Source organism: Mauremys reevesii, linkage group 15 (genome assembly GCF_016161935.1).
Source record: "Mauremys reevesii isolate NIE-2019 linkage group 15, ASM1616193v1, whole genome shotgun sequence".
NCBI classification, from domain to species: domain Eukaryota; kingdom Metazoa; phylum Chordata; order Testudines; family Geoemydidae; genus Mauremys; species Mauremys reevesii.
The window spans coordinates 38,185,155-38,210,993 of NC_052637.1; the positions used below are offsets into that span (position 1 = coordinate 38,185,155).

Here is a 25,839-nt window from a genome sequence, read left to right on the forward strand (position 1 = left end):
GCTGTCAGAAGGAATTTATTAAGGGTAGCATGTGACTCAAAACCCTTTTGCATAACATGGTACAGTCAGACTATGGCACTGCAAGTAAGAGCTGGGTGTTTCCATTCTGCTCCAGACAAAGGTTATGCATACTACATAAGGTGACAGTGAATCTCTTATTGGGATTGACTGGACTACTAGCTCAAACAAAATCACCAGACCATAAACCCCGGCCCAAGCTTTCTCTTAAGCCCTAGCTGTTCCTAGGCTTTCCTGCAGAACCCTGTCTTTCTCTAGATCCCTCTGACCAAAACCTCATGGCTATCTCTTATATCCTGGTGGAATTAACAAGCTGTGCCTTCCCTGCAACATCAGGGGATTTACTTTGCTGTTTTATGCAAGACTGCAACTCTTGCCAACAGGTGGACTGACAGAAGAACTCTGCATCACTGTGTGAGGTCATATATCTCTTGTGTTAATTTTCATGGAATAAATAGGTCCAGAGAACCCAATGTGTTAACACAACCCTGTTACTGTACAACACTCAACAGTTAAACATGGTTCAGGATTTTGAGCACAGAGACCTTGGCCCACTTAGTTTCAGGGCTATTAAAAACCATTTATAAGCTTTTATTAAAGATATAGAAAAAAGGAAAAACAGTGAAAACATTTGAAATATAAAGCATGAAGTAAGACTTATTTTAAGTAAGTCCTTATTCCATTTTCCTTTAGCTGTAGGTGTTTTTTTTTTAATAAAGAAAAAGCCTGCTTTACTGTCTTTTCGATGTTATTAAAGAGGGTTGTAACAGCCCTTTTAGGGGGAAAGAGAAAAGGTTAGTGGAGGTGCTGCTGCTGTTGTTCAAGACTAAACCCATTTCCTAGAAGATGAGAAAAACACACAAAAAAGGGAAGAAAAAATGCCAGCAAAGATAGAAAATTCAGCTTGTCTCTTGTGCTGTTCTTACTTGCAACCCTGCTGCTAGAGAAACAAGGTTACAGTTTGTGGTTTTATCAACCACTCCAACTCCTGGCAGCATAAAGATGTCTAAGGCTCACAGCAGTGTTGCAAAAGATGCAGTCTTGACTGGCTAAGCCAGACCCTTGCAAAACAGAGGGCAAAAGGAGAGAGAAGGAAGAGAAGTGGGGAACCAAGTCTCTCATCCCAGTTGGTCTTTGGCAGTTAGCTGGAGCTGGTGATGTCATCCAGGTTCTTCTGTCTGGCCCATTCCACACAAGTTACCACTCAGGATCAGGACAATGAAGGACCAGTGGTGTTATGGTGGATTCAGGGATGCCAAGGGACAGTGAGCGTGTCAGTCATGGTGGTAAAGCTCTCCTTCTGGTTCACCTGTCTCACAGCCTGCCAGCTTGATTCTCCTCCAAAGTTTTTGTTTCTGAGGTTTAAACTGTTGCGCCACCACACTGCCGATTTAGGGCCACTAAGGGGCTCTATAACCTTCCTCCCTAGCTCTTAAGCTAGCCCGCACTCCCTCCTGTACCTCTCGGATTACCAGGGTTAGTTAGGGTTAGTTTGGGCAGTGATTGGCGGTATGTGGCTCAGCGGTATCCACTGACCGCTGTGGACCACTATCACAACTCCACTGCAGTGGCCAGGTACGGCCAAAAGCCCAGGAAAACAGAAAATGCCCCTTTAACTTTTAAATATTTCCTTTTGAACTCCTGGTGGCGCGATGTGCCGAAAAAAGTAAAATCAGAATAAGCAACAAAATAAAGAAAAATAAAAAAATGAGAAGGGAAAGCAAATCTGTGGACAAAAGAGCAAAGGCAACAAAGAGCAATCCGAAATCAGAAAAGCGATTTAAAAATTAAATTTAAAAAATCTCCAGACAAGCGCAGCGCCATCAGAGCCTCACCGCAAAATCGAGAAGCCCAAGAATCACATGAACTCATGGACTCAAGCTCATGAGTGGCTCGCTGAAACACACTCAGGCTAATTGCATTCTTCCACAGTCTTCCAAATGCTTCAGTTGGGCTCATAGCACAGTCAGGAGTCTGCAAAAGTCCACAGGCCAGCCACGCACCCCACCCACCCCCCAACCCCCAGTTCCCTTTCCCTCTCACTGACTCTCAATGTCACAATCCTATCTTTACTGAATGCTCAGTGCTGCGCAGATAGCAGTGCTGCACCCCTTTGTCCATAAGCCCCCCATCCCTTGGGTGGCTCATGGGTGGCTGGTGGCTCATGGTGGCTGGTCTGGTCTCCGGCCCATGTGGGCAGTGCTGGCACACAAACCAGCAATGAAGGACTGCATAGGACTAGCAGAGCAAGGGTGGAGGGCCTTCATTTTTCCTGGTAGATGGGTTTGTCTGGTAGATGGTACAGTATGGCTGATAAACAAGGGATGGTACTGAGCCTGCCAGCCCCCCCTCTTCCATGTAAAAAAAGATTGAGGATCCCCCCTGCCCTCCATGAGAAAAAGGATGCCTCTCCCCTCTCCTCCACTACTGTCCTGTGCTCCTCTGGACTATCACTGCAGCTGGCCTTCCTTACTCCTCTCCTCTCACACTAATCTGTCTGTGTCTTATTCCTGCATTATTTATTACTTCATTGGGTTGGTTCAGGGAAGTTGGGCGGTTGGGGGCTGGGGACGGAAGGAACAGGAGGTGGGGAGGCTGCATGGGGCTGTTGCAGCATACAGCCCATAATTTCTGCAGGATCTGACACAGCAGCTGCTGAGGCTCTGCTGCTGATGAGCTGCTTCTCTCTCTTGTTTGTTCTTCATATTCTAGGCAGGACTGATTCTATTTTAGAGGAGGATTGACTTAGAACTCAAGGAGGGATGATTTCCTTCATTCCTAGCTAAAATTTCCAGGGCAGCCATGGGCTTAACAGAATACAGCAAAGTGAGCAGCAGCCAAAATAAGTAGAGCCATGCTCATCTTTTTTACAATTTATGGATTGGTGATGGGTGTATGTGGCTCTGTCTCATCTCCTGTCATGCAAAAAAGCATGCTGCTGTGTGCTGCTGCTGCTGCTGCCTCTGTCAGCGGCATCTAGTACACACACATGACAGTCACAACAACAAAAAAGGCTCCTCCATGATTGCCATGCTATGGCATCTGCCAGGGCAATCCAGAAAAAGAAAAAAAATTTGTCTGCTGCGCTTTGCTGAAGGAGTGAGGAGCGACACTTACCATGATACCCACCTACCACAATGATTTTTTTTTTTTCAGGCACTGGGATCTCAACCGATCTCAAGAGGCGGGAGGGCTGGAGGGGAACTGGGGCGGGGCTATATAGCTACCTACAGTACCCCACACCAACAGTCTATCAGAAGTCTATAGACTCACCATGACACCACACCACCGATTTAATGTGTGTAGTGTGTGGCCGCACTGATTTTATACAATCTGTTTTACAAAACCGGTTTATGCAAATTCGGAATAGTCCCGTAGTGTAGACGTACCCTGACACAAAGAGAGTGATGGGCTCAATAGGTCATCCCCTCGTTATTTTGCCTACTAATTAGGCCTAATTTCCAATACACCAATTTTGATCCATTGATTTCCCATCCCACACTCGTTCTGCTTAGTGACATGATCTCAACACAGTCCTGGGAGGCCTTTTTGTTTAGACGAACCCAGTCTTTCTATCTCCCTTCTGTACCTTTTCCCATTCACATTTGTTACCAGTGACTGGAACATTTTATACTTTCATATGCTTCCCCCAGCTGAACTCAATTGCAACAGGCCTGTCAGGCCCCAATTATTACAACATATCCTATCTCCTGTTACGTGCATCTATGAGCAAATTCTGCCTTGTTGTAATAGGACAGAACTTCACTGAACTCAAAGGAACTGCACTTTCGTACACCACAGCAGAATATGCTCTGATAGTCCAATACATTAGCAACAGTGCTGATTATAGCACTAGTATCACATTACTTGAACGTTAGCTTTCACACATTTCCACTTTGATCCATTCATTTCTCAACCTTTCAGAAGAGAATATATATAATTAGATGTGAGAACGTCCTAAACTACCTGACAATTTTAAACTAAGTTGCCCAAATAAGATGTCTTTGTGTGTGTGAATTGGACATAGTCTATTTCACCTTATCCACAGAACATGTAGGTAACTAAATTCCTAGTTGAAAAATCTCTCTATAAGTCTTACTACAATTTAGTTGTTTGCTAAAGTTATTTATACCACATCCCAATCCCAAATTTACAAACAACTGATGATATTTTTTTTGAGGACAAAACCCCTATGCATTTCAATTATTTCTGAGAAAAGGATGGACTAGGTTGCATATTGTGAGCAAGGAGCACAAAAGAAATACTGGACCTGTGAATAAAGTTTCAGCTACAGGTAAATGGAAACTTTTAAAATAAGAATTTTGTATAATTTTTTTCCAGAAATTGTATAATTAACTCTCAGTGGATAAAAAACAGTGAAGATAAGTTCTAATGCCCAAACTACAAACAACAGAAATTGACAAGGCTCTTATTTGTAAAGAAACATCATAATTACAATATGCAGATGTATTATAAACCAGTGGATATTATAAGAGAGAAAAGCTTTGTTAGAAAATAAAGAAACTGTACTCTGAACACACTATACTCTGTGAAAATGGTGCATTCAATTTTCTTTGTACTTCATATGAGTTATGGAAAGAGAAGCTGTGACATGTGTAAAGGTGCTCTGGCATATCAGGGGTTACCGGTTTCCTGCCTATCACATCTTGCTGGGGTTATAAATGAAAAAGAGAAACTGTTCCGAAGAAGGCTATCACAGGGAAAGAGTATGTCTTAGCTTCTCCCACTTGGCTGAAGCTGGAAAATCCTCAGGGGGTTATTAACCTGGTAGCTTGAAACATTTGTTTTGGTTTGAATTTTGTTTTTGAAAATAAAGCAATCCCTGAAGAAAGGAGTGTGAAGTGACCTGTACTTGGGACTTTTATTTTTCCTTCCACCAGCTTACATAGGTATGTTTAGAAATTTATCTGATCTATACTAAACTAGGCATTGACTAAATATGGCAAAAAAAAATCCAAACAGGAGAAAAGACAGCTCTTCTGAGGACCATGATAATTGTTTTACTAAAAATTTACCTACAGAATATATTCAAGGGTTGTTTTGTCATCTGTTTTTGTGGCAAATTTAGAATTTGCCAAATTCACAACTACAGATGCATCTATATGCACCCAGAACATGTAATGGGAATATCCAGTTATAAAACTTATTAACAAAAAAAATTTAGAAAGATATTTAAGACACTAACAATTAGGGAGTAGAATAAGACTTTCATGGGGAAGGGGCAGATGACCCCAAATTCAACTACTGTAAGATTTCTTGCACCTTCCTCTGAGGTTTCTGAGGCTGGTCAAGGTTGGAGAGAAGACACTGGACTATATGGATCATGGGTTTGACCCAATACAATGATTCCTATGTTCCCATCCAGAGAAAATAATTAGAATTTCATCATACTAAATATGGTAGATAATATTGGTGGTATATGTGCAGTTAACTGTGCTGAACCATGTGATTTCCTTTGAAGAACAACAAGAAATGTCTTATCTGTGCCTGTGAAAAAGAAACACTCAGCAACTAAATTATTCTAGAACTTTATAGACCAGTAAAGTTTTATAAACCAACTAACATCATCCTAGATTATCTTTTAATATTAAAAAATACATTATAGCCAACCTACAGAACTCTAGTTTTAAAAAAAACCTTTATACATCAGGACATGAATTCTTTTTATAAACTTTTACCATTCAATGTTATACATCAGATACATTTCTTATTGTGATTTGTGATTACATGTTCCTGTCTTCCTTTATAAGCAATGGGGCAGCTATCATAAAATAATATTATTTAACCTTCCATAAATATAACAGTTTGTTTGAGTGTGTATGTAATATATTACACCATCTTAGACTGCTTCTAGAGTCATAGGACAAAATATTCAAAATCATCTTAATTTGGTATCTATGTCATTTGGCAAGCACCCATCTGATTTGAAAATCTGGTCTGAATGTTTTGTAGACAAGACTTGAAAAAGAGCTTTAGCCCAGATGCTGACAGTTTAATATAAACTTTTCTGCAGCAAAATGTTGCAGAGTTGGAATATGGTTAGAGACAAGTTTGCTGGGCTGCCATTCCATGCCATGAAACACTACTTTGTTTCCCCCCAATTTCTTTGTACTTTACACATCAGCAGCACTCATTTGCCTCCTGGGTCATAATGTTTTTTCTAAGCAATGTTATTAAAAGTTTCAGTTTCCTGAATTCTACTTACCCCTTCAGCGTGGGAATCCTGATCACATCACCTGCCTCCCTTCCTGCTCTCAAGATGATATATTACAGCAGAGATTTTAAACCCTTTCTCATTTGCGGACCCCTAAAAATTTAGAATGGAGGTGCAGATGCATAGTCTGGAGACACCCAGGGGTCCTTGGACCACAGGTTGAAAACCACTGCAGCAGAGTATGTATAAGCGTTGTCCTTAAGAGTTATATTCATGTTTTTGTATTTATTATCCATTCTCCTCAAAGAGAAAAATAATGTGACCTGATAAGTCTTTGAAGTGGTGAAATGTTTTGTGAGTCACAACATTTCAGACATGAAAGGTTTGCATAGAAGACTTAAAAAAAATGTAGTGCAACTAGAAGATGTTTCCAAGAAGCCTGGAATGAGTGAGTGAAGCCTGCCATTTTCTTTATAGACAACTGAAAGAATGCCTTAAGCTGTGCTTATGTTATTTGTGGCAACCTGCTGACACCATTACAAAGATAAGACAGCCTGGTAAAATTAGATGAAAACACACTGAACTGCATTTTATGTAAATGAATGCATTTTTACAATTCAAATTGTGATTTTGTTCTGTATTTACTTTGGGGATTTTTATGTATTCTACAACTGTACTTCTAGAATTATTTCCTCTGGAGGGCCAGCACACATCAACACATATCAACTAACTTGTTCAGAACAGTAACTTCTGCAGGAGACCGCTGTGGTAGCTGTATGAACGTTTTTCTCTTGGATAGAAGTTATGTAATTGTGAAATCACTGCATACACTCTCCCCTAGAGAAGACTCTTTCCCTTTTTGATGCCCTCCATCACTCAACCTTGTTAAACAAACACCGAACAGTGACTAACAAAGTCGATCTGTTCTCTCAGAACACAACTCCTGGACAGGACTGGTAGATTCATTACTGGTCCTGCTCCCTCCATGAATCTTCTAAGTGACCCTCTAAAAGATACACATCCACATGTTTACATTCGTCCCTCAGACTATTAGAACATTCTGTATTTCAAGATGCTCAGTAGTGGGCAAAATACGAGTAGAATGTGGCCCATACGTAAAAGCCAAATGCAGGTAGCTTGTTTGCAAAACACGTTAGCTTGCTTGACAGATCTGGAGCTTTAAGGTCTCAATTTGTCAACAAAACTGGTACAGTATCATCAATGGCAGTGCAAGCTTCCCCATGCTCCCGTGTCAGTGTGCTTCAACGCTTTCCTGGAAGAAACAACTCTAGTGTAACTCTAGTGCCCTTGGCTTTTCTCCTGAGACTGCCAACAAGGATTCTTATTACTATTGTCACTTAAGAATTGGATTGACTTGGACCAACCAATTTCATATACTGCAATTACAAACCTGGGCTTTGAACAGGTGATTTAGAGATGAAAGTCTCTACATTTTATTTGATCACTTTGGCCAACCAGTTCACCAACACTATTTCTGTAGAGTACAAGTCCACTATTTTAAAATATAAAAATATTACTTATTGTCATAATTACATTAAAGTCTGAATTTAATTTTTTTTTGATTAAAGAGTATAAGTCTTTTGTAGTCTGCTCATGAGACTGCACCAAGAGATGAAGCCTGGGTTGATGGACTCCATCACTGTTTTTTGCACTGCACTATGCAAACATGTGAATGCAATTTTCTAAGGCTTACAGGCAATCTATCAAGGTAACTAGTAGTTGCCACAGCTATCTTTGAATTAACCTTAATCCAGAATTATTTTCTCTGAAGATTAACTGAGAAATCAAAGAGAACAATTTGCTACAGTATTTTAAGAAATTCTTCTTTGCTGTATTGGTGCACATGGATCAGGATTAGTCATGATCTGAAAGAGATTACTCACTCTAGACAAAAGCTATTTTAGATGCTTTGTGTAAGGCAAGGCCAAAGGGGGGGATTTTTGGAAGAAAAATAGAAACAAAATAATAAGGCTTGCTAATTTATGCTCTCTTTCACATTTAGGATCTCAAGTCATACACACACCATTTAAGTTAACTAAAAGGGGGGGGGGGGCTGAACTCTACAGCTAACTCAAAACTCAAATATATGAATGCAGTTTAACTGGAAGGGTTGACCAGAACCAACTGTATTCAACAGCATATAAGAAGCCTGTTTGTTCTAGTCAATACTTGCAATTAAACAATGTTCAGCACCATTTCAGATGCACATGTTGACATTTAACAGAGAATTGCTAAAAAATATTGTTCATTATTGCCAAAAGCCAGATCTATTTTTTGTTGACCTTCATTTCCCCCCATTATTGTTATCAAGATATTGCTCAATAAAACAAACAAAAAACAAAACCCCACGTCATCCACCAATTCACTCTGCAGTCTACAACTTCTCTCTGTCCTTTTATCTATCTATCTTTGCGCTTGTCTACATATACAGTGCTGCAGCGCTTAGTGAAGACACTACCTACAGAGACAGGGCAGCTTCTCCTGTCAGCGTAAGTACTCCACCTGCCAAGACAGCTATGTCGATGGAAGAAAACCTCCTCTTGACACAGCGCTGTCTATGCTGGGGGTTTGATGCAGTTATACCAACCTCTCCGGGGGGTGGATTATCCATAAACCTGAACAATATAGTTATACCAACGTAAGTTTGTAGTGTAGACCAAGCCATAAGGTTTCAGTCATAGTAGTGAAGACTTTACTGGACTTTCTGGAGGCTGGAGTCTCTGGCATTTCCTCCTTTCTGCCGTCAAAATTCTGCTCTGCACGTTTTTGCTTTTTTTTTAAAAAAAATTATTATTTGTTGTTTCAGGGAGAGATTGGGTTGCTACGGAGTTGGGAATAGAAGAAGGTGTTTGTATTATGAATGTCACTTTTGATAGAAAGCCTTCATCAAAGAAGAAGGTTTTGCAACATTTCTTAAGGATGGCTGAGACAGGATTCACCTGACCTATGGATGATTCTAGTCAAGCCCCCACAACAATACTCAAAAACTAAAGTAAGCATGTAAATAACTTTTCAAATCTTTAAACTAATTCCTCACACTGCTCAAGAATCCTCAAATACAATATGTGGATTCTGACAAATGGTTACACATGTACAAAACTTTAATCAAGTTAGTAGTTTCACTGACTAAAATTAGATTAGTCTTGTGCATGTTTACAGGAGTGGGGTTTTATATGGAGCTACTTGAGGAGACCTGTGTCTGCACTCAGCGAAACCTTAAATCAGGGGTGGCCAACCTGAGCCTGAGAAGGAGCCAGCGTTTACCAATGTACATTGCCAAAGAGCCACAGTAATACATCAGCAGCCCCCATCAGCTCCCCCACCCTGCTCCCAGTGCCTCCCACCCACCTGCAGCCCCACCGATCAGCACCTCCCCCTCCCTCCCCACACCTCCTGAGCAGCTGTTTCATGGCATGCAGGAGGCGGGGGGGGGGGGGAGAGCAAGGGCACTGCAGGCTTAGGGGAGGGGGCGGGAAGGGGTGGAGTGGGAGCAGGGCCTGTGGCAGAGCCAGAAGTTGAGTAGTGAGCTCCCCCTGGCACATTGGCAAGTTGGCACCTGTAGCTCCAGCCCCAGAGTCGGTGCCTATCCAAGGAGCCGCATATTAACTTCTGAAGAGCTGCATGTGGCTCTAGAACCACAGGTTGGCCACCCCTGCCTTAGATGAAACTATAGTACATATATGTGGCAGAATGAAAATAGTGAAAAAACAACAAAACCCACTCAAAGCTCCCCCCAGGCATTCACACACACAAAACAGGTTCACTACAAACAAGGCCCCCTCAAAAGAGTACGTGTGTTTGGTATCCATTTTAATTGTGTCTAAACAATGTATTATTTACATCATCTTAAAGATTTATTCAGACACATAAAGCCTAAAAGATGCATTTTGTGCACAAATCCCAACATAAATCAAAATAAAATAATTCTCCCAAAGCACCCTTCAATTAAACTCTTTCATAGAACTCCCTGCCTAGCAATGCCACTCCTTACCCCCCAAACTCCTTCTTTGGGGCCACACAAAACACTGACTTCAAGATAACTCCCTAAACAGCCCCCCCTGCCCTGACCCAGTGCCACACCCTGGCAGAGTCCCACAAACCACCCCTTCTACACCACAATCCCCTCCCTTACAGAGCCCCCCCACTTCATCCCTCCCCCACCAAAGCCTCCTCCCCAGTCTTTGCTCACCCCAACAGTCCTGACACAACCCCTCACCCCATCCATCCCTCAACCTGACACAGCCCCACCACAGCCTCCTCCCCAACCCCTCACCCCATCTCTCCTGCACCCCAACAGCCCCGACACAGCCCCTCACCCACCCCAACAGCCCCTGACACAGCCCCTCACCCCATCCCTCCCCACCCCGATGCAGCCCCTCACCCCACCCCAACAGCCCCGACACAGCCCCTCCCCACCCCAACAGCCCCTCACCCCATCCATCCCCCACCATCACAGCGCCCCACCCAGTGCTTAATTTATAAGGAAAGAGGTGCCAGAGCTGAAGCAACGTGTTTTACATTCAGAACGGCTGCAGCAAGCCCAGCGGTACCAGGGCTATGAACCGTCCCACCCCGAGCCAGCCCCGCAAACCACCCGTCCGACCTCCCCCCCCCGAGCTCCCCGGCCCCGGCATTTCCGGAAACCACCTGCCCCCCCAACACAGCCGCGCCCCCAGCAACGTCCTCCTGCAAACCCCGCAGCCCACCTCGCAGAGCCCAGCGCGGCCGGGGCAGAGCCGGGGCCTTGCTGGCTCCGGCAGCGTCGCCGCTATGGCAACCCCCGCGGCCTAGCCCGGCCTACGGAAACGGAAGCCGGGGCCCTGTCGCTCAGGGCCGCCGGGAGCGGCGGGGCGGGGTTGGTTTGAACCGTTGGCTGCTTAGCCGGGTTCCTAGGCTGGCAGCGGCCTCGGCCTCTCCGGGGCAGGGGGTGCCAGGCCTAGCAGCGCCTGGGAGAGGGACGCTCCGTTCCCACTGACCAGGGAGTACTGAGCAGGGGCCCCTCCAGCCTGAGACCCCCCAGACCAGCATAGGGACCCCCCAGAACAGGCCTCGTGCTCCCCTTCCCCTCCTGCTGCAGCAGCCCCCAAAGCTCCCCCGTTGGGTGCTGTGCCAGTCGTGGGAGCCCCGGGGGAGACCCGTGCCCAAGCCTCGACGTCGTGGACTGCGAGGTAAATGGCGCTGCGTGGTCACGGCCCAGCAGCTGGATTGAGGGGAGTGATGGAGGGAAATCGCCTTCCCCCACGTGCAAAATCCCAGCAGCGGGGTGCGAAGGTGGTTGAAGTGCTCGAAATCGTGGGGGAAAATCACATGTCATCATGGTACCTGATGCAAACTGTAGAAAAAATAAATCTGAGAGGAGAGGGGGAGAAATAGCATCGCTCCTTTCCTTGCAGCCACCTTCCATGGTTGGGGATGGCGGCTTGTTTGCAAAATGCTTAGCAGCGGGCAGGAAGGTGGGAACAGGTGACTAGAAGATGTCACATTGCTTAAGTGATCTATGGAAGAGATAGCAAAGGAAACCTGTGCCGGTGGCTGGAAAGTTGATGGGCTGAGTAACATAGGTATAGTGATATATCTGTCCAACTGCTAACAAGGGTTGGGAACCTGTTTAGTATGAGGCAAATAGTGCAGCATTGTAATATATGTAGTATAACGATACTTAAATCACAGAACATATAGATGAGGAAGTGGGGGCAACCTACCCTTGGATAGAAAATTATTGAATGTTGAGTAATGCAAAGGGTCTCGCATATCACCGATGGGTGTTTATATATAATGATTTATTTGTGTAATTTCTAGTGGGAACAGCAAGCCCTAGACTACGTGTAAAGCATTGTAATTAGCATAATCTTGCTATTTTAAAATTTAGCTAGAAATTAATGATAACAGGCACCCTTGGCTCACTGCATTTCCAAATTTCAGTTCAGTTTAATACCAATACCAACATTAGTATATGCATTTACAAATTTCAGTTCAGCACAAATGGAATACCAGATTAGAATGTTACATGATAGTATACATTGCATAAAAATAGTTGAAGGAAAAGAAGAGGGAGGAAAAATACATTTTCCTCTTGATATGGAATGTTATTGAATGTTGGAGCCGGGAGATAGATAGTATGTGAGGGAGGAGACTTTCCCGCTCAGTTGAAGATGTAAACAGGTAAATAGTGCATTGGATTATAAAACCCTGATCCTCCAAAGACATCTGTGCACATACTTAAGTTTATTCACTGTCAATGGACCCAAAGGCTAGTGGAACTTGGTGTGTCTCAAGTTAAGTATGTACATAGGCCTCAATCCTACAAACACCTACATTTAGCAATGATCATGCTAACTGCGGCCTAAAATATATAGAGACGATGTAAAATGCAATCTCCTGAATGGGAAACTAATGAATGTATAAATCATGGGATAGATAATTTGGAGGAAAGACATTTGTATGGTTCTCTCCTAAGCCCCTAGTACATAAGAACATAAGAATGGCCGTACTGGGTCAGACCAAAGGTCCATCCAGCCCAGTATCCTGTCTACTGACAGTGGCCAATGCCAGGTGCCCAAGAGGGAGTGAACCTAACAGGTTATGATCAAGTGATCTCTCTCCTGCCATCCATCTCCACCCTCTGAGAAACAGAGGCTAGGGACACCATTCCTTACCCATCCTGGCTAATAGCCATTAATGGACTTAACCTCCATGAATTTATCTAGTTCTCGTTTAAACACTGTTATAATCCTAGCCTTCACAACCTCCTCAGGCAAGGAGTTCAACAAGTTGACTGTGTGAAGAAGAACTTCCTTTTATTTATTTTAAACCTGCTGCCCATTAATTTCATTTGGTGGCCCCTAGTTCTTGTATTATGGGAAGAAGTAAATAACTTTTCCTTATCTACTTTCTCCACATTGCTCATGATTTTATATACCTCTATCATATCCCCCCCTAGTCTCCTCTTTTCCAAACTGTAAAGTCCTAGCCTCTTTAATCTCTCCTCATATGGGACCCATTCCAAACCCCTAATCATTTTAGTTGCCCTTCTCTGAACCGTTTCTAGTGCTAGTATATCTTTTTTGAGATGAGGACACCACATCTGTAGGCAGTATTCAAGATGTGGGCATACCATCGATTTATATAAGGGCAATAATATATTTTCCGTCTTATTCTCTATCCTCTTTTTAATGATTCCTAACATCCTGTTTGCTTTTTTTGACTGCCTCTGCACACTGTGTGGATGTCTTCAGAGAACTATCCACGATGACTCCAATATCTTTTTTCCTGATTCGTTGTAGCTAAATTAGCCCCCATCATACTGTATGTGTAGTTGGGGTTATTTTTTCCAATGTGCATTACTTTACATTTATCCTCATTACATTTCATTTGCCATTTTGTTGCCCAATCACTTAGTTTTGTGAGATCTTTTTGAAGTTCTTCACAGTCTGCTTTGGTCTTAACTATCTTGAGCAGTTTAGTATCATCTGCAAACTTTGCCACCTCACTTTTTACCCCTTTTTTCAGATCATTTATGAATAAGTTGAATAGGATTGATCCTAGGACTGAGCCTTGGGGAACACCACTAGTTACCCCTCTCCATTCTGAGAATTTACCATTTATTCCTACCCTTTGTTCCCTGTCTTTTAACCAGTTCTCAGTCCATGAAAGGACCTTCCCTTTTATCCCATGACAACTTAATTTACATAAGAGCCTTTGGTGAGGGACCTTGTCAAAGGCTTTCTGGAAATCTAAGTATATTATGTCTTTGAATGAGTCAACATCCCTCTTGTCCACATGTTTGTTGACCTCTTCAAAGAACTCTTAATAGATTAGTAAGACATGATTTCCCTTTACAGAAACCATGTTGACTGTTGCCCAACAATTTATCAGTAAATCACTGTTCTTAAAAATGTACAAGTGTTGTATTTTAGCTATATCTTCTGTTCTCAAATAACTTTTTATCAAAATATTATTTGTAATATTGTTCTTCCTGCTTTCCACATTGTTTTCATTTGTAAGTGGTATCTTGTCACTGACTTCCAAGTAGGAAAAGCTATTTTCTGGATGAATATTGTTGTTTTAATAGCTTTTAGGGAGTAATAAGATGGGTTTATTTATGACCTGTATCTTGCCAAATGTTTTTTTTATGTGGTTATTGTTCTCTCTCCAATAAGCATTCCAAAATCAAACAAACATATTGTTTGACAAACTTATCCGGAGTGTTAGCTCTTTGCAAAGGTGTGTGTGTGAATTTAGTGCTAATGAAATAGCTATATTATTGTTTGTTCTTTTTAGGTAGCTCAAAAAGTTAGTATTTGCATTTAGATATTAAGTAGATTAATAGTAATCTCTATTTAAATTTAAATTGTGCAGGTTGGCTGTTAAGTGCACAATGAGTAGTGAAGAGGAAACATGGGAGAAGTTGGATGCGGAATTTGATCACTATGTTGTAGATATGAAGCCGTTTGTGCTAAAATTACCACATAAATCAGGTAAACTGTGCTACGATTTGCATGTAAATAAACATAACAATCAGAAATACTCTAGTTTTACTACAGAATCTTGGTATATTATGAATCTCGAGTGTAAAATAATGACATCTGTATGCATTTGTAAACACATTTTGCTAAATAACAAATTAAGTACCACAAACCTAATGTTGCAGAGTGCATCATCATATGTGCACAACTTTTAAAGTTGATTTTTAGGTTATCTTTTAAGCACCTTTTGTTAATACTGTTTATTCAAGCTCATCCTTCTTATTTTGATGACGTAAATGTACTTTTGCATAAATATATTAATTCCTGTATTTTCCAGTTAATGAATTCATTGGAAATTAAAACTAAAATAGGCTTTGTCTTGGAGATTATGCCATTATAAAATTGCAAGCATTTTTTTAGAGACCAATCTGTCAAGATACAATTATGTTTATAAAAGAAATAAATCCAATGCTGGAACTTTTTAAACTACTAGTACAAGTATCAGCTAAGGAGTGATGTTTTATGAGCTAAGTGATTACTTTCTTTTAATAGTATGCAGTTCACTTCTGATCTTCATATTAAGGGCCTGATTTGCCAAACCTTTGTTTGCACTAGTAGTTCTAAATCCCACAGGTGGTCTTTCTTCCATGGAAGGATTTGTTTGAGTAAGGCTACTGTCTCAGGCCTTTAAATTGGATGATAAAATATTAATGCTCATGCAAACTGTATTTTGCAACTGAGGGCATGATTCTGAAGGCACTGACAGTCCTTAGCTCGCATTGAGTTTAATAGAAGTTGAGGATGCTCAGTACGTTGCAGGATCTGACATGATCAGAAGTAGGTTTTCATTTTAAAATGATGCTGTAATCAGATTACTTTCAATACAACAATTTTTATTTTACCTTTGAAGCAGACGTTAGAGGGAATATTCTTCTCTGGAATTGAGACTGACTAATACTCAAAATTGTTTCTATAATAGTAGAACCCTGTAAACTAAGCATAAATATGAATCTACAGAAATTAGTTCTGGAATGTCTCTCTTTTTGTCCATTTGAAAATTAAACTGTTTCCCTGGATCCACCATTATCTCATGTTCTCAGGCTGGCACACACCTTTCCTTTTAGGTGAAGGGCTGTCCTAATGGAAGCAGAACTCTTCTGGAAAGTCCTGAGGGAAAACATTGTTCCTACTAGGGTTTGATAGTATGTATTAATAATCTCTTATCTTCAGCAATCAATAAAGGGTGCTAGGAGCTTTCTTCTCCAGCTTTGCCCTCACAGACTGCTTTGGTTGATAGCAGTTTTCCCTCCTGCTTAATCTAGGACAGTGTTGGGGGAAGTCTTGGTTGAAGCTACATAACAGTCATAAAGGATTTTGTGAATTCTTACACTTTTTTGTTTTGTTTGTTTTTAGTTTTGGGTGATATTCATGTTAGTTAAATAAGCTGGCTTCATGTCTTGGCTGATTTGAGTACCTCTGCAAAGAAATTTCTGATTACAGGAAAAATGAGTGGATTTTGGAATGGGGGCTGTATCTGGAGGGAATGAAAGATAAATTTTATGTGGCTGAGTTTAGGCCAGTGATGTTTCATAGATGTTTAAGGCCAGAAGGGACTATTGTGATCATCCAGTCTGACCTGCATAACACAGGCCATATGACTTCCCTGTATTAACTCTTGATTCAATAGCCATGCTTGAACTAGAATCTTTTAGAAAAATATCCAATCCTGATTTAAAACTTTCCAGTGTTGGAGAATCCACCACAACACTTGGGAAGTTGCTCCAATGATTAAGTATCTTCACTCTTAAAATTTTGTGCTTTATTTCTAGTCTGAATGTGTCTAGCTTCTTCTTCCAGCCATTGGCCATAGCTTTGCCTGCTAGATTGAAGAGCCCTCTACTATCAGATATTTTCCTCATGTAGATACTTCTAGACTGTGACCAAATCACCCATTACATTTCTTTTTGATAAGCTAAATAGGTTGAGCTTGTTGAGTCTCTCACTATAAGGCTTTCTCTGAACCCTCTCCAATTTATCAACACCCTTCTTGAATTGTGGACACCAGAACTGGATGCAATATTCCAGTAGCAGGTGCAATAGTGCCAAATACAGAGGTAATATAACCTCAGCACTCTTACTCAATATTCCCTTACTTACACATTGAAAGATTACATTACCCCTTTTGGCCACAATGTTGTGCTGGGAACTGATGTTTAACTGATTATCCACAATGACCCAAGTCTTTTTCAGTCACTGCTTCCTGGATAGCGTCTCCCATCCTGTAAGGAATAGCTTACATTCTTTGTTCTCAGATGTGACCATACATTTGGCCATTTACTGAGATACTAAAGGTGTTGGGAGAACTTTTTGCTTTGTCTCCTTGTTCCTGACTGGCAAATGTCGTCAGAGAAGAACTAAGCTCATTGTTGGAAGAGGGGGGGCAGGGTGCCATCTTCTTTTAAGGAGGTTAGTCTGTAGTCTTGGCTCAAGAAAGCAACATTTGATCCTTTCAGTCTGGTTATCATTTAGTACTGTATTTAATCTTCCATATTTGGTAGTTTATGGGAAGAGCTGTGATAATCCAGAAGCACCAGATTTCCTTGACACTTGTCATCCTTGTACAGTTCGGGGAACAGGACAGTATCATCATCATCATCATCATCTTAGTGATGGATGAAGACCGAGTGCGTGTGTGTATGTTGATACTGCTGGATGATTCAGTTGTCCTCCATTGTGAGCTGGTTTTGGTTTTCCTATGGCTTGCACTGGGGGAATGCAAGGCTGCTTTTGGGTAAATCTATTTCTTCCTTGCTGGCCACCTTGAGAGAGTGATGTTGGAAAATTGTTCCTCATACCTAAAGCATGCTATTATATAGCGTTTCACAGAGTTCAGTCTTTTCTCCTTCATGTACAGCATGTACATGGGGACATTGGGAGGGTATGGCTTGCAGCAATTTCAGTAGACTGCTGATACTTAACTTTACTTCTCTATTGTACATAACCCAGCTAAGTGCTGCCAAACATTTGGCTCAGTGTCTCACTTGGAGTTGGGGGCATTGAGTTTCAACCAGCTAGTTGTCATCCATCTGGATAAGACTGAGGTGCTGCTGGTAATGTTGGGGATAAGCAACTAGAAATTATGGTGAAGATTATATTTGTTGAGGATATGTGCCTGCTATTTGTAGCTAGAGTTTGCACATTTGGGTTGTTGTTGGGTAGCAAGCTGATGTTAAAATATCACAAACCAAAGTGTTGAGGAGGGTTTTAACTCATATATGCCTGATAGGAGACTGAGACTCTCTTTTGGATGTGAACCTTACTACTTTGTCATAGAAAGATTAGATTACTGCAGTGTGCATGGGACTGTACCCTAGGTCAACTCAGAAATTGAAGCTGGTTCAGAAAGCAAGATAAACTTTAAGTGATACAGTACTCTGGAAGTACATAACACTAATTGTCCATGATCTGACTGCACAGGCTCTCTATAAATTTTCAAATTGAATTTAAAGTATATGTTTTGAGCTGTATAGCATGGAAGTATTTCTATGGCACTCTTCTTAAAGTTAGTTTTCTTTTTCTGTGATATTTTAGTGGATAAATTATATTTTTCCATTTGTGTTTTGTTTGACCTGAAGTTCCTTTCCATGAAAAATATACACATCCTTGTAAAATTTCATGTTCTACCTTAAAACTTCCTTTGTGCAAAACTTAAATTCTTGGTTGAAGAGAGAGATGTCTACAAAGTTATGCTGTAGTTCTTTCATAACTTCTGCTGCTCTTAGGTTTGTTCTGTTTTCTGAGAAAGTCTATTGTAATGGAATGTATTTTTCTAGAACGTCAGAGATGTGCGCTCTGGATTAAAAAACTCTGCGAGCCCTCAGGAGCAGGTGCAGGAATTATGGGTAGAAAGAATCGGAATTTGTATGCAAAATTGTTGCTGCATATGCTGAAACGAGGAGTTCTAGAAGGCCCTTTTACACATAAACCTGAACCTGGAATACTGAGAACCTTGCCTTCATATATGGTGGGTATTTATTTCATTTTTATGGAGAACAAACTTGAGTAGTTCATAAATGTAGTTAAAAATTATATATTTAAGTATTCACTTTTGGTTACAGATGGAATCAAATTCTGCAGTGATTTCAGTGGAATTGCAAGAAGCGAATGTTGGCCTACAACTTGTACTGTGGTTCCATTAATAATTTGTAACTGGAGTTGGCAAACAGATTTCTAGGTCTTTGTGAATTTTTTTTATGTGACCTGTTTTGTTTTCTTCTTCAAATAAAATAGAAGTTCAGAAAGCGTGGAAACATACCTTTTTGATGATATCTGATTAAGTTGCTAACTGATATTTACAGATAACTTAAAATATGTTTAAAGGGACATAATCAATATTTTCAAAGCTAGACTTAAACTTCAAATTGGTATAGTGAAAGGAAAGAGAGTCTTGTGCTTGAAGCTTAGGGCTGTGTATTCCTGGCTTTGTTACAGACTTAGATGGGTAAATCAATTAAATACTCTACATGTACGTTTAAAAAAAAAAGTGTGTATGGGGATAATGGCTCACATGGGCATTGTGAAGGGTAGGGCCTGACTTTTAGAAATTCTGAACATTCTGCTGCTCCCTTTAACTTCAGCACTTCTGAAAATCAGTTCTTTAATTTATTAGTATTGTAAAATGCATTTAGCTTTTTGGTGTTACTCAGTGGTATTGCTACCCAATTTTTGGTTTTGAAGGGTTCTTTGAATTTTATATATGTTTGGGTTAAACAATAATAAATTGATGATTGGATTGAAAAAATATTGATTTTCTATACTAAACTAACCATCTCTGATCCCTTAGGTCATAAAAAGTTTTTTTTTCCCCCGTTTGTTCTTTCCTCTTCCCTCCCCAACTTTAATGCCCAAAACTAAAAACCAATTAATGTTTTAGAACAATGTTTTAAATATTTCAAAACAATGCTCTCTCTGCGTGTTGAGGATGGCTTCATGAGGATGGAGCAGGGCCCCAAGATAATGGGAATGCTGGGGTTGAAGTATTGGGCTGTGAATCTTACTATTGGAAGAGGCAGTTGGATCTGGATCATAAGGTGCTTGATTAATACAGGAAGGTTGGTCCCTAACTGGTTCCTAACATGGTATGTAGCTAAGCCTGATCCTGCTCTTCAGAGCAAGTTAGCAATTTATGACACTGTTCATAGAACAGTTTTGTTAGTGATCAGTAATACAGGCTGTGCAAAGATGTTCTGTGGTAATAAGTGCTATGTAAACTTATAACTATTTTCCCTTATATCCAGGACTCAGTATTCTTGGCCCCCTATTTTAAGCATGCATTCATTGAACTTATTGGCAAACTCCCTTTGACTTTACTTGGAATGGAATTGCATTCTTTATGCTGCTACCAAACCAGCAAGCGATGATGATGATAAAGAAGGGTGCATATATTCCTGGGTTGTTTTTTTTTAATCTAGATCTTTACAATGTTAATCTTTTTTGACTAACCGGATCTTCAATTTTTTTTTTAAATATAGTCAATCTATTTTGATGAACCAAATTCAACGAGAGCACAGAGTGGTAGCCCAGAAGCTTTACCTGACTGGGTCATGGGAGAACTAGGAACAAGTGAATCAAAATTAGAGGAATCATGGAAATTCTCTTCTAGAGAAGAGTCAGCTTTGGTAGCATCACCATTTGTACACAGGTAAGAATTCAAAATCGGATCTATAAATAATGCTTATTAACATGTCGAATTGGACATAATCTTACTATAAAGTGCTAGTTTTTTGTGTATAATAACAATATGTTAAAAACATTAAGGTTGCAAAATCAATCACTCAAAAGTTTGGAAGTGTCAGTATTAAGGTTGCCTGTACAATGTTAATTCGGCCCTTTGTGAGTAAGCACCATGACAGTCTTTAATTACATTATCACAAATTATTTTCCCTCCTCCACTGCTACAGTTCAATTTTCCTGCCTTCCCCTCTCTCCCACCCTCTGGCTTCTGCAATCCTCCCTCTCCTTCCTCTCCCTTCGCCAGGTATTCAAATCACTTTGTTTCCTCTTCCTCCTCGTACCCTGAGCATCGAGAAGCACAGGAGAGTGTCTCCTTGTTTTCAGTTCCTGTGCCTGGCTTCACAGTGGTTTCTACAGCCAAGAAGAGCAATTGCAGGGAAAAGCCTGCCCTCCGCAGGAGCCCTGGACTCGGAGCATGCTCAGTGCAGACTCTTAGGAAATTTAGCAGCCAAATTCTAACAAGTCTCTACTGAGCATGTGCAAACTGAAACTTTTGAGAAGCTTATAATTTTGCTATATTTGGGCAGTTTGATGGAGATCACAGAGATGGCAGAAGGTACATCCCTCAAACCAGTGTGTCCTCTCTGCCAATTTTAAGTCCCTGATCCAAAGCATGGAGGTGCAAGAACTTCTCAGCAAAATGATTGTAAGAATTTTTATTCACATGGGCAAAACAATTTATTTTTCCTAATCTTGCTCTGAGAAACAGTTGAACGGTTTTTAGTGAAGTAAAAAAAACCAAAAAACCCAACATTCAGCCTAAAGCAGACAGCCAGCAAGGAAAATTTCAGCCTGAATGGTTAAAGTTTCGCAAAGTGTTTTATAGGCAACTGAAAGCAGGGTCTTATAATAGAAAGTGTTGGTCAACCTTAACTATAGGTGGGGAGGTGCCTACTCCATCTCTGATAAGTGCATTCTTGAAAGCCTTTAGAGATCAGAAAATCTTCACAACCCTCTTGCGATGTGTGTAAGTGAATATTTTACATAATTTGACAGATAGGTACACTGAACTGAAAAGCCCAAGGCCTCAGAGGGAGTTAACTTTGGATGCCTAGATTAGGACTTTAGGTGGAGGTAGGCAGATCCAATGGAGTCATACAGGCAGAGTCAAGGAGGGGCCTTGGAATCAGTGCAAGTTTCTCTTGTAGGTCTCCCAAGATTCGGGATCTTGGGGAATACACTGGTTCTGGGCAATTATTTAGGATGTTACTGATCAAAATATGGTATATGTTTTAGAACAGGAATCTTATGACATTATATAAAATTTAACAAGATGTGTATATTGTGTTGATCTTACTTCTGTCTTCAGTTTGTTTTGTGCTCTGAGCTCTTTGCCATATAATTTTATAATATTTTATAGACCTATTTATTATTGTGTGAAAGCTCTTTTGTCCATGTCACTGGAAAATAGTTTTAACTAAACAGTGAACGTGGAAAAGGAACAAACAATCTACTGATGTGAGGGATAGCTTAGTAATATGGAAAAACAGTTGATTAGTTGACTTCTGCAGGAAATTTTTTAATATAATCAGTTTAGGAGCTTTGGGAACAGCTCGCTGAATTACAGTCAGGTCTCCAGATTGACACTTGGAGTTGCTGAGAGTATTGATCAGCTATCAGATCTCTGGGTGCCTAACCTGACTTTCCTTAATGAACTAAAAATAAAACTTACATTTCTCTTTTAGCAAATTGATTACCTTGGCAAATGTGATGTTTTGACTAGAAATGTCTTTTGGATTTGTTTTTATTGATACGTTCTCTGTTAGAAAAATAGATTTACTTATGTTTCCCTTATATTTAATTCATGCATGTAAGGAAGCATGCCATTCTGGGCTGTATTCTTCTTCAAACTGCAAATTCTTCTGCAGTCTTCCCTAAATCTGTAGCTCTTCCTTTAACCAGACATATGAGGATGAGGTAATATTTGAGATGTCAACTGGTGTAGTTTTATCTCCTCCAGTTGATCCAGTACAAATTAATAAATATAAAACCTGCTAAACAAACAGAAAAGTGCACAAGAAACTTTTATTTCACACGTGTATTTTTATAGTGAATAATTTATTGCAAATTGGAACTGAAGTTTAATGCCGCCTCATAAATTTTACAACCACTTCTACTTGTCCTTTGAAAAAACCTCTTTTAATCTTAAAAGATTTTTCCCTCTTAGTGTGTTTTTGATCACTTTATAAAATCTTCCTTTACTTAGACCTTTTTGTATGTGAGGCATTTCTAATGACATTTTAGATTATGCTGTTTGTGTGCCAGCCCTTTTTTATTTTTTATTATTAAAGATGCAGTCTTTTTGAAGTCTTTTTCTTGGGGCTCTGTTAAGTAGCTCTTTCGTGTATAAATCCTGTGTAAGACTTTGGAACATCCTCCTGTGTTCTGCTAGCAGACATTTTCTCTGTGTAGTAGTTCAAAGGTGGCTATGCTCTGATAGCAAAGATTGGCCACAATTTTCAAGTCTGGATGCTTACAGTTAGGAGTGAAATCCTGACTCCATTGACTTCAGTGGGTGTTTTGCCATTGATTTCAGTAGGGCCATGATTTCACACTAGATACCCAATATTCAGAGGCACTGAACACATGCATTGTTTATATTTAGATGATTAACAGTTGATTTAGGTGCTCAATGTTAGACACAACCATTTTTGCTATAAGATTTCAATATTATATCTCTCATTCATTTGCACACCACTGAGCGTTGGTTTTTAAATCCACTATTTTTCTCTCATCTTAAGTCAAATGTTTTTGCCTGTGGAGGCTACTTTTTTTTTAATCCAGGCACAAATTGATAGGAGTAAAACTTTCAGAAGTCTTATTGAAAGTCTATAGAAAAGTAAACATGATTTTTGGCTCCTTAGTCACTTAGGGACTAAACATTTTACCAGATGGCTTCACGTCCTTCTAACAGTGACTTAAAATTTGGGAATGTCTTAATGTCCATTAAACCTGAGATAACACATGTATCACATTTGATACTCTTAGTTGGTCTTTCGGTTGCCTTCGCTTATGCTCACTGATATGGACTTCTTATCTTGAGTGTAGATGCCAAGCATAGATGCAGAATATCAGTAGTTGCCGTGAGAGTCCCGGCACTTCCATGTTACTCTTCTAGGTTTTGTCATACATCTTGACACTTCTTCCCAAAAAGAAATGTCTAACTAGAAAAGGAAAATAAAATACATATGGCTCAATTAACCTTTTAGGCTTGGCCACCCTTGAATATGGGGTGGTGTGTAGCTGTGCTACAACCAGAAAGGCTTTGGGCTTTAGAGATGCCTCTCTGAGACATGATTCCTCTTTAGCTCCCCTTTTATTCTCTGAATGGGGTTGAAATATGTTGCATTAGCACTGTACAAGATGCAGAATACTCCTCCCCTCTTGCATCCAACCCACTCTGGTAGTCAGTGTGTGGGGGATGTGGGCTGGAGCCATACCTCCATCTACTTTCAGCTCTCCTTTCCCCCACTCCTTTTCTCTTTCCTCTGACTTGTTTGCAGGGAGGAATATCAGGGAGCACAACCCGTTCTCTCTACTCATATCTGGACCCAAGGTCCAGATACGTCCTATGCAACTGCACGGGGATGTGTGGTGGTGGAGAGTCGTTACCTCATTTTAATCTTCTGTGTTCTACATAACACTAAGATATATTTCTAGACCATAGTTGGCAGCTGTTGTGGCTACTAAGAAGACAGATGTTGGATCTGGTACCTGAGAATCCCTCTAAAGTTCCATGCAGTCTGTTAAGTGATTGTAAAAATGACACCCCCTTACTCATTAGATCTGGTCTCTGTGTGTATTCAGATATCTGCTTGCTTGCTTACTTACTATATCTTCTTACTTTGGAGGGGGGAAACCTTTTACTGCTGTTATCCCTGCAGAATCAACCCAGTTCAGGCATTATGAAACTGTTGCTTTTTCTGACTTGCACATCAGCAGAAGAATTGTTAACTAAATTCTACGTGCCAGGCCATCTGCACAGATTATGCATCTAGTTAAGCCTGTGCAACCACAGGGAACAAAGTTGCACAGATGACACTGAGGAGTAGGGAGGTGTGGGAGGTCTAGGTTGGATATTAGGAAATACTATTTCACTAGGAGGGTGGTGAAGCACCGGAATGGGTTACCTAGGGAGGTGATGGAATCTCCATCCTTAGAGATTTTTAAGGCCCGTCTTGACAAAGCCCTGGCTGGGATGATTATGTTGGGGTTGGTCCTGCTTTGAGCAGGGGATTGGACTAGAACCTCCTGAAGTCTCTTCCAACCCTAATCTTCTATGATCCTATGATATCCTCTGAGGACAGCGTGGTTGCATGGGTGTAACTAAAGAGCAACATTTGGCCTTGGGATCTTTACAGCAAGTGAAGATACGTGATGCAAAAAGAGCATAACATAATTTTCAGATCTCAGTCTGTGTTTGCCATGATGGTAAATAAATAAGCCTCATTCTACTTCTAAATTGAGCAAATTCAATATTAAAATTGTGACAGTAAATGTGGAACTCCATTATGACATTTTTTTTCAAAGCCACTTTTCAGAGTAGAATTGCACCTTCATAGAAGATTAGGGTTAGAAGAGACATCTAGTCCAACCCTCTGCTTAAAGCGGGACCAACCCCAACTAAATCATCCCAGCGAGAGCTTTGTTAAGCCGGGCCTTAAAAACCTGTAAGGATGGAGATTCCACCACCTCCCTAAGTAACCCAGTCCAGTGCTCCACCACACTCCTAGTGAAATAGTGTTTCCTAATATCCAATCTAACCCTCTCCCACTGCAACTTGAGACCATTGCTCCTTGTTCTGTCATCTGCCACCATTGAGAACAGCCTAGCTCTCTCCTCTTTGGAATCCCCTCTTCAGGTAGTTGAAGGCTGCTATCAAATCCCCCCTCGCTCTTCTCTTCTACAGATTAAATAAGCCCAGTTCCCTCAGCCTCTCCTCATAAGTCATGTGCCCCAGCCCCCTAATCATTTTTGTTGCCCTCCGTTGGACTGTCTCCAATTTGTCTGTATCGTTTCTGTAGTGGGGGGAGGGGCAAAACTGGACGCAATACTCCAAATGTGGCCTCACCAGTGCCGAATAGAGGGGAATAATCACTTCCCTTGATCTGCTGGCAGTGCTCCTACTAATGCAGCCCAATATTCCTTTAGCTTTTTTGGCAACAAGGGCACACTGCTGACTCATATCCAGCTTCTCGTCCACTGTCATCCTCCGGTCCTTTTCTGCCGAACTGCCGCTTAGGCAGTCGGATCCCAGCCTGTAGCGTTGCATGGGATTCTTCTATCTGAAGTGCAGGACTCTGCTCTTGTCCTTGTTGAACCTCATCAGATTTCTTTTGGCCCAATCCTCCAATTTATCTAGGTCCC

General features: G+C 40.9%; 1 protein-coding gene across 6 annotated transcripts in view; it reads left to right on the forward strand.

Moving 5' to 3' along the window:
- The first annotated feature begins 9,106 nt into the window (after positions 1–9,106).
- The window catches only part of CEP112 (centrosomal protein 112), a 270,371-nt gene continuing 253,638 nt past the window's right edge, over positions 9,107–25,839 (forward strand). For 2 of the 6 annotated variants that reach the window (XM_039502347.1, XM_039502350.1), the window contains exons 1-4: positions 11,458–11,532; positions 14,573–14,691; positions 18,513–18,703; positions 20,211–20,380. In XM_039502347.1, coding sequence (XP_039358281.1) covers positions 11,522–11,532; positions 14,573–14,691; positions 18,513–18,703; positions 20,211–20,380 — 491 coding nt within the window. In that variant the 5' untranslated portion in view covers positions 11,458–11,521. Of the gene's footprint in view, positions 9,207–10,982; positions 11,383–11,454; positions 11,533–14,572; positions 14,692–18,512; positions 18,704–20,210; positions 20,381–25,839 lie in introns of those variants that run through there. The other 4 variants (XM_039502349.1, XM_039502348.1, XM_039502352.1 and 1 more) reach the window with 4 other exon arrangements.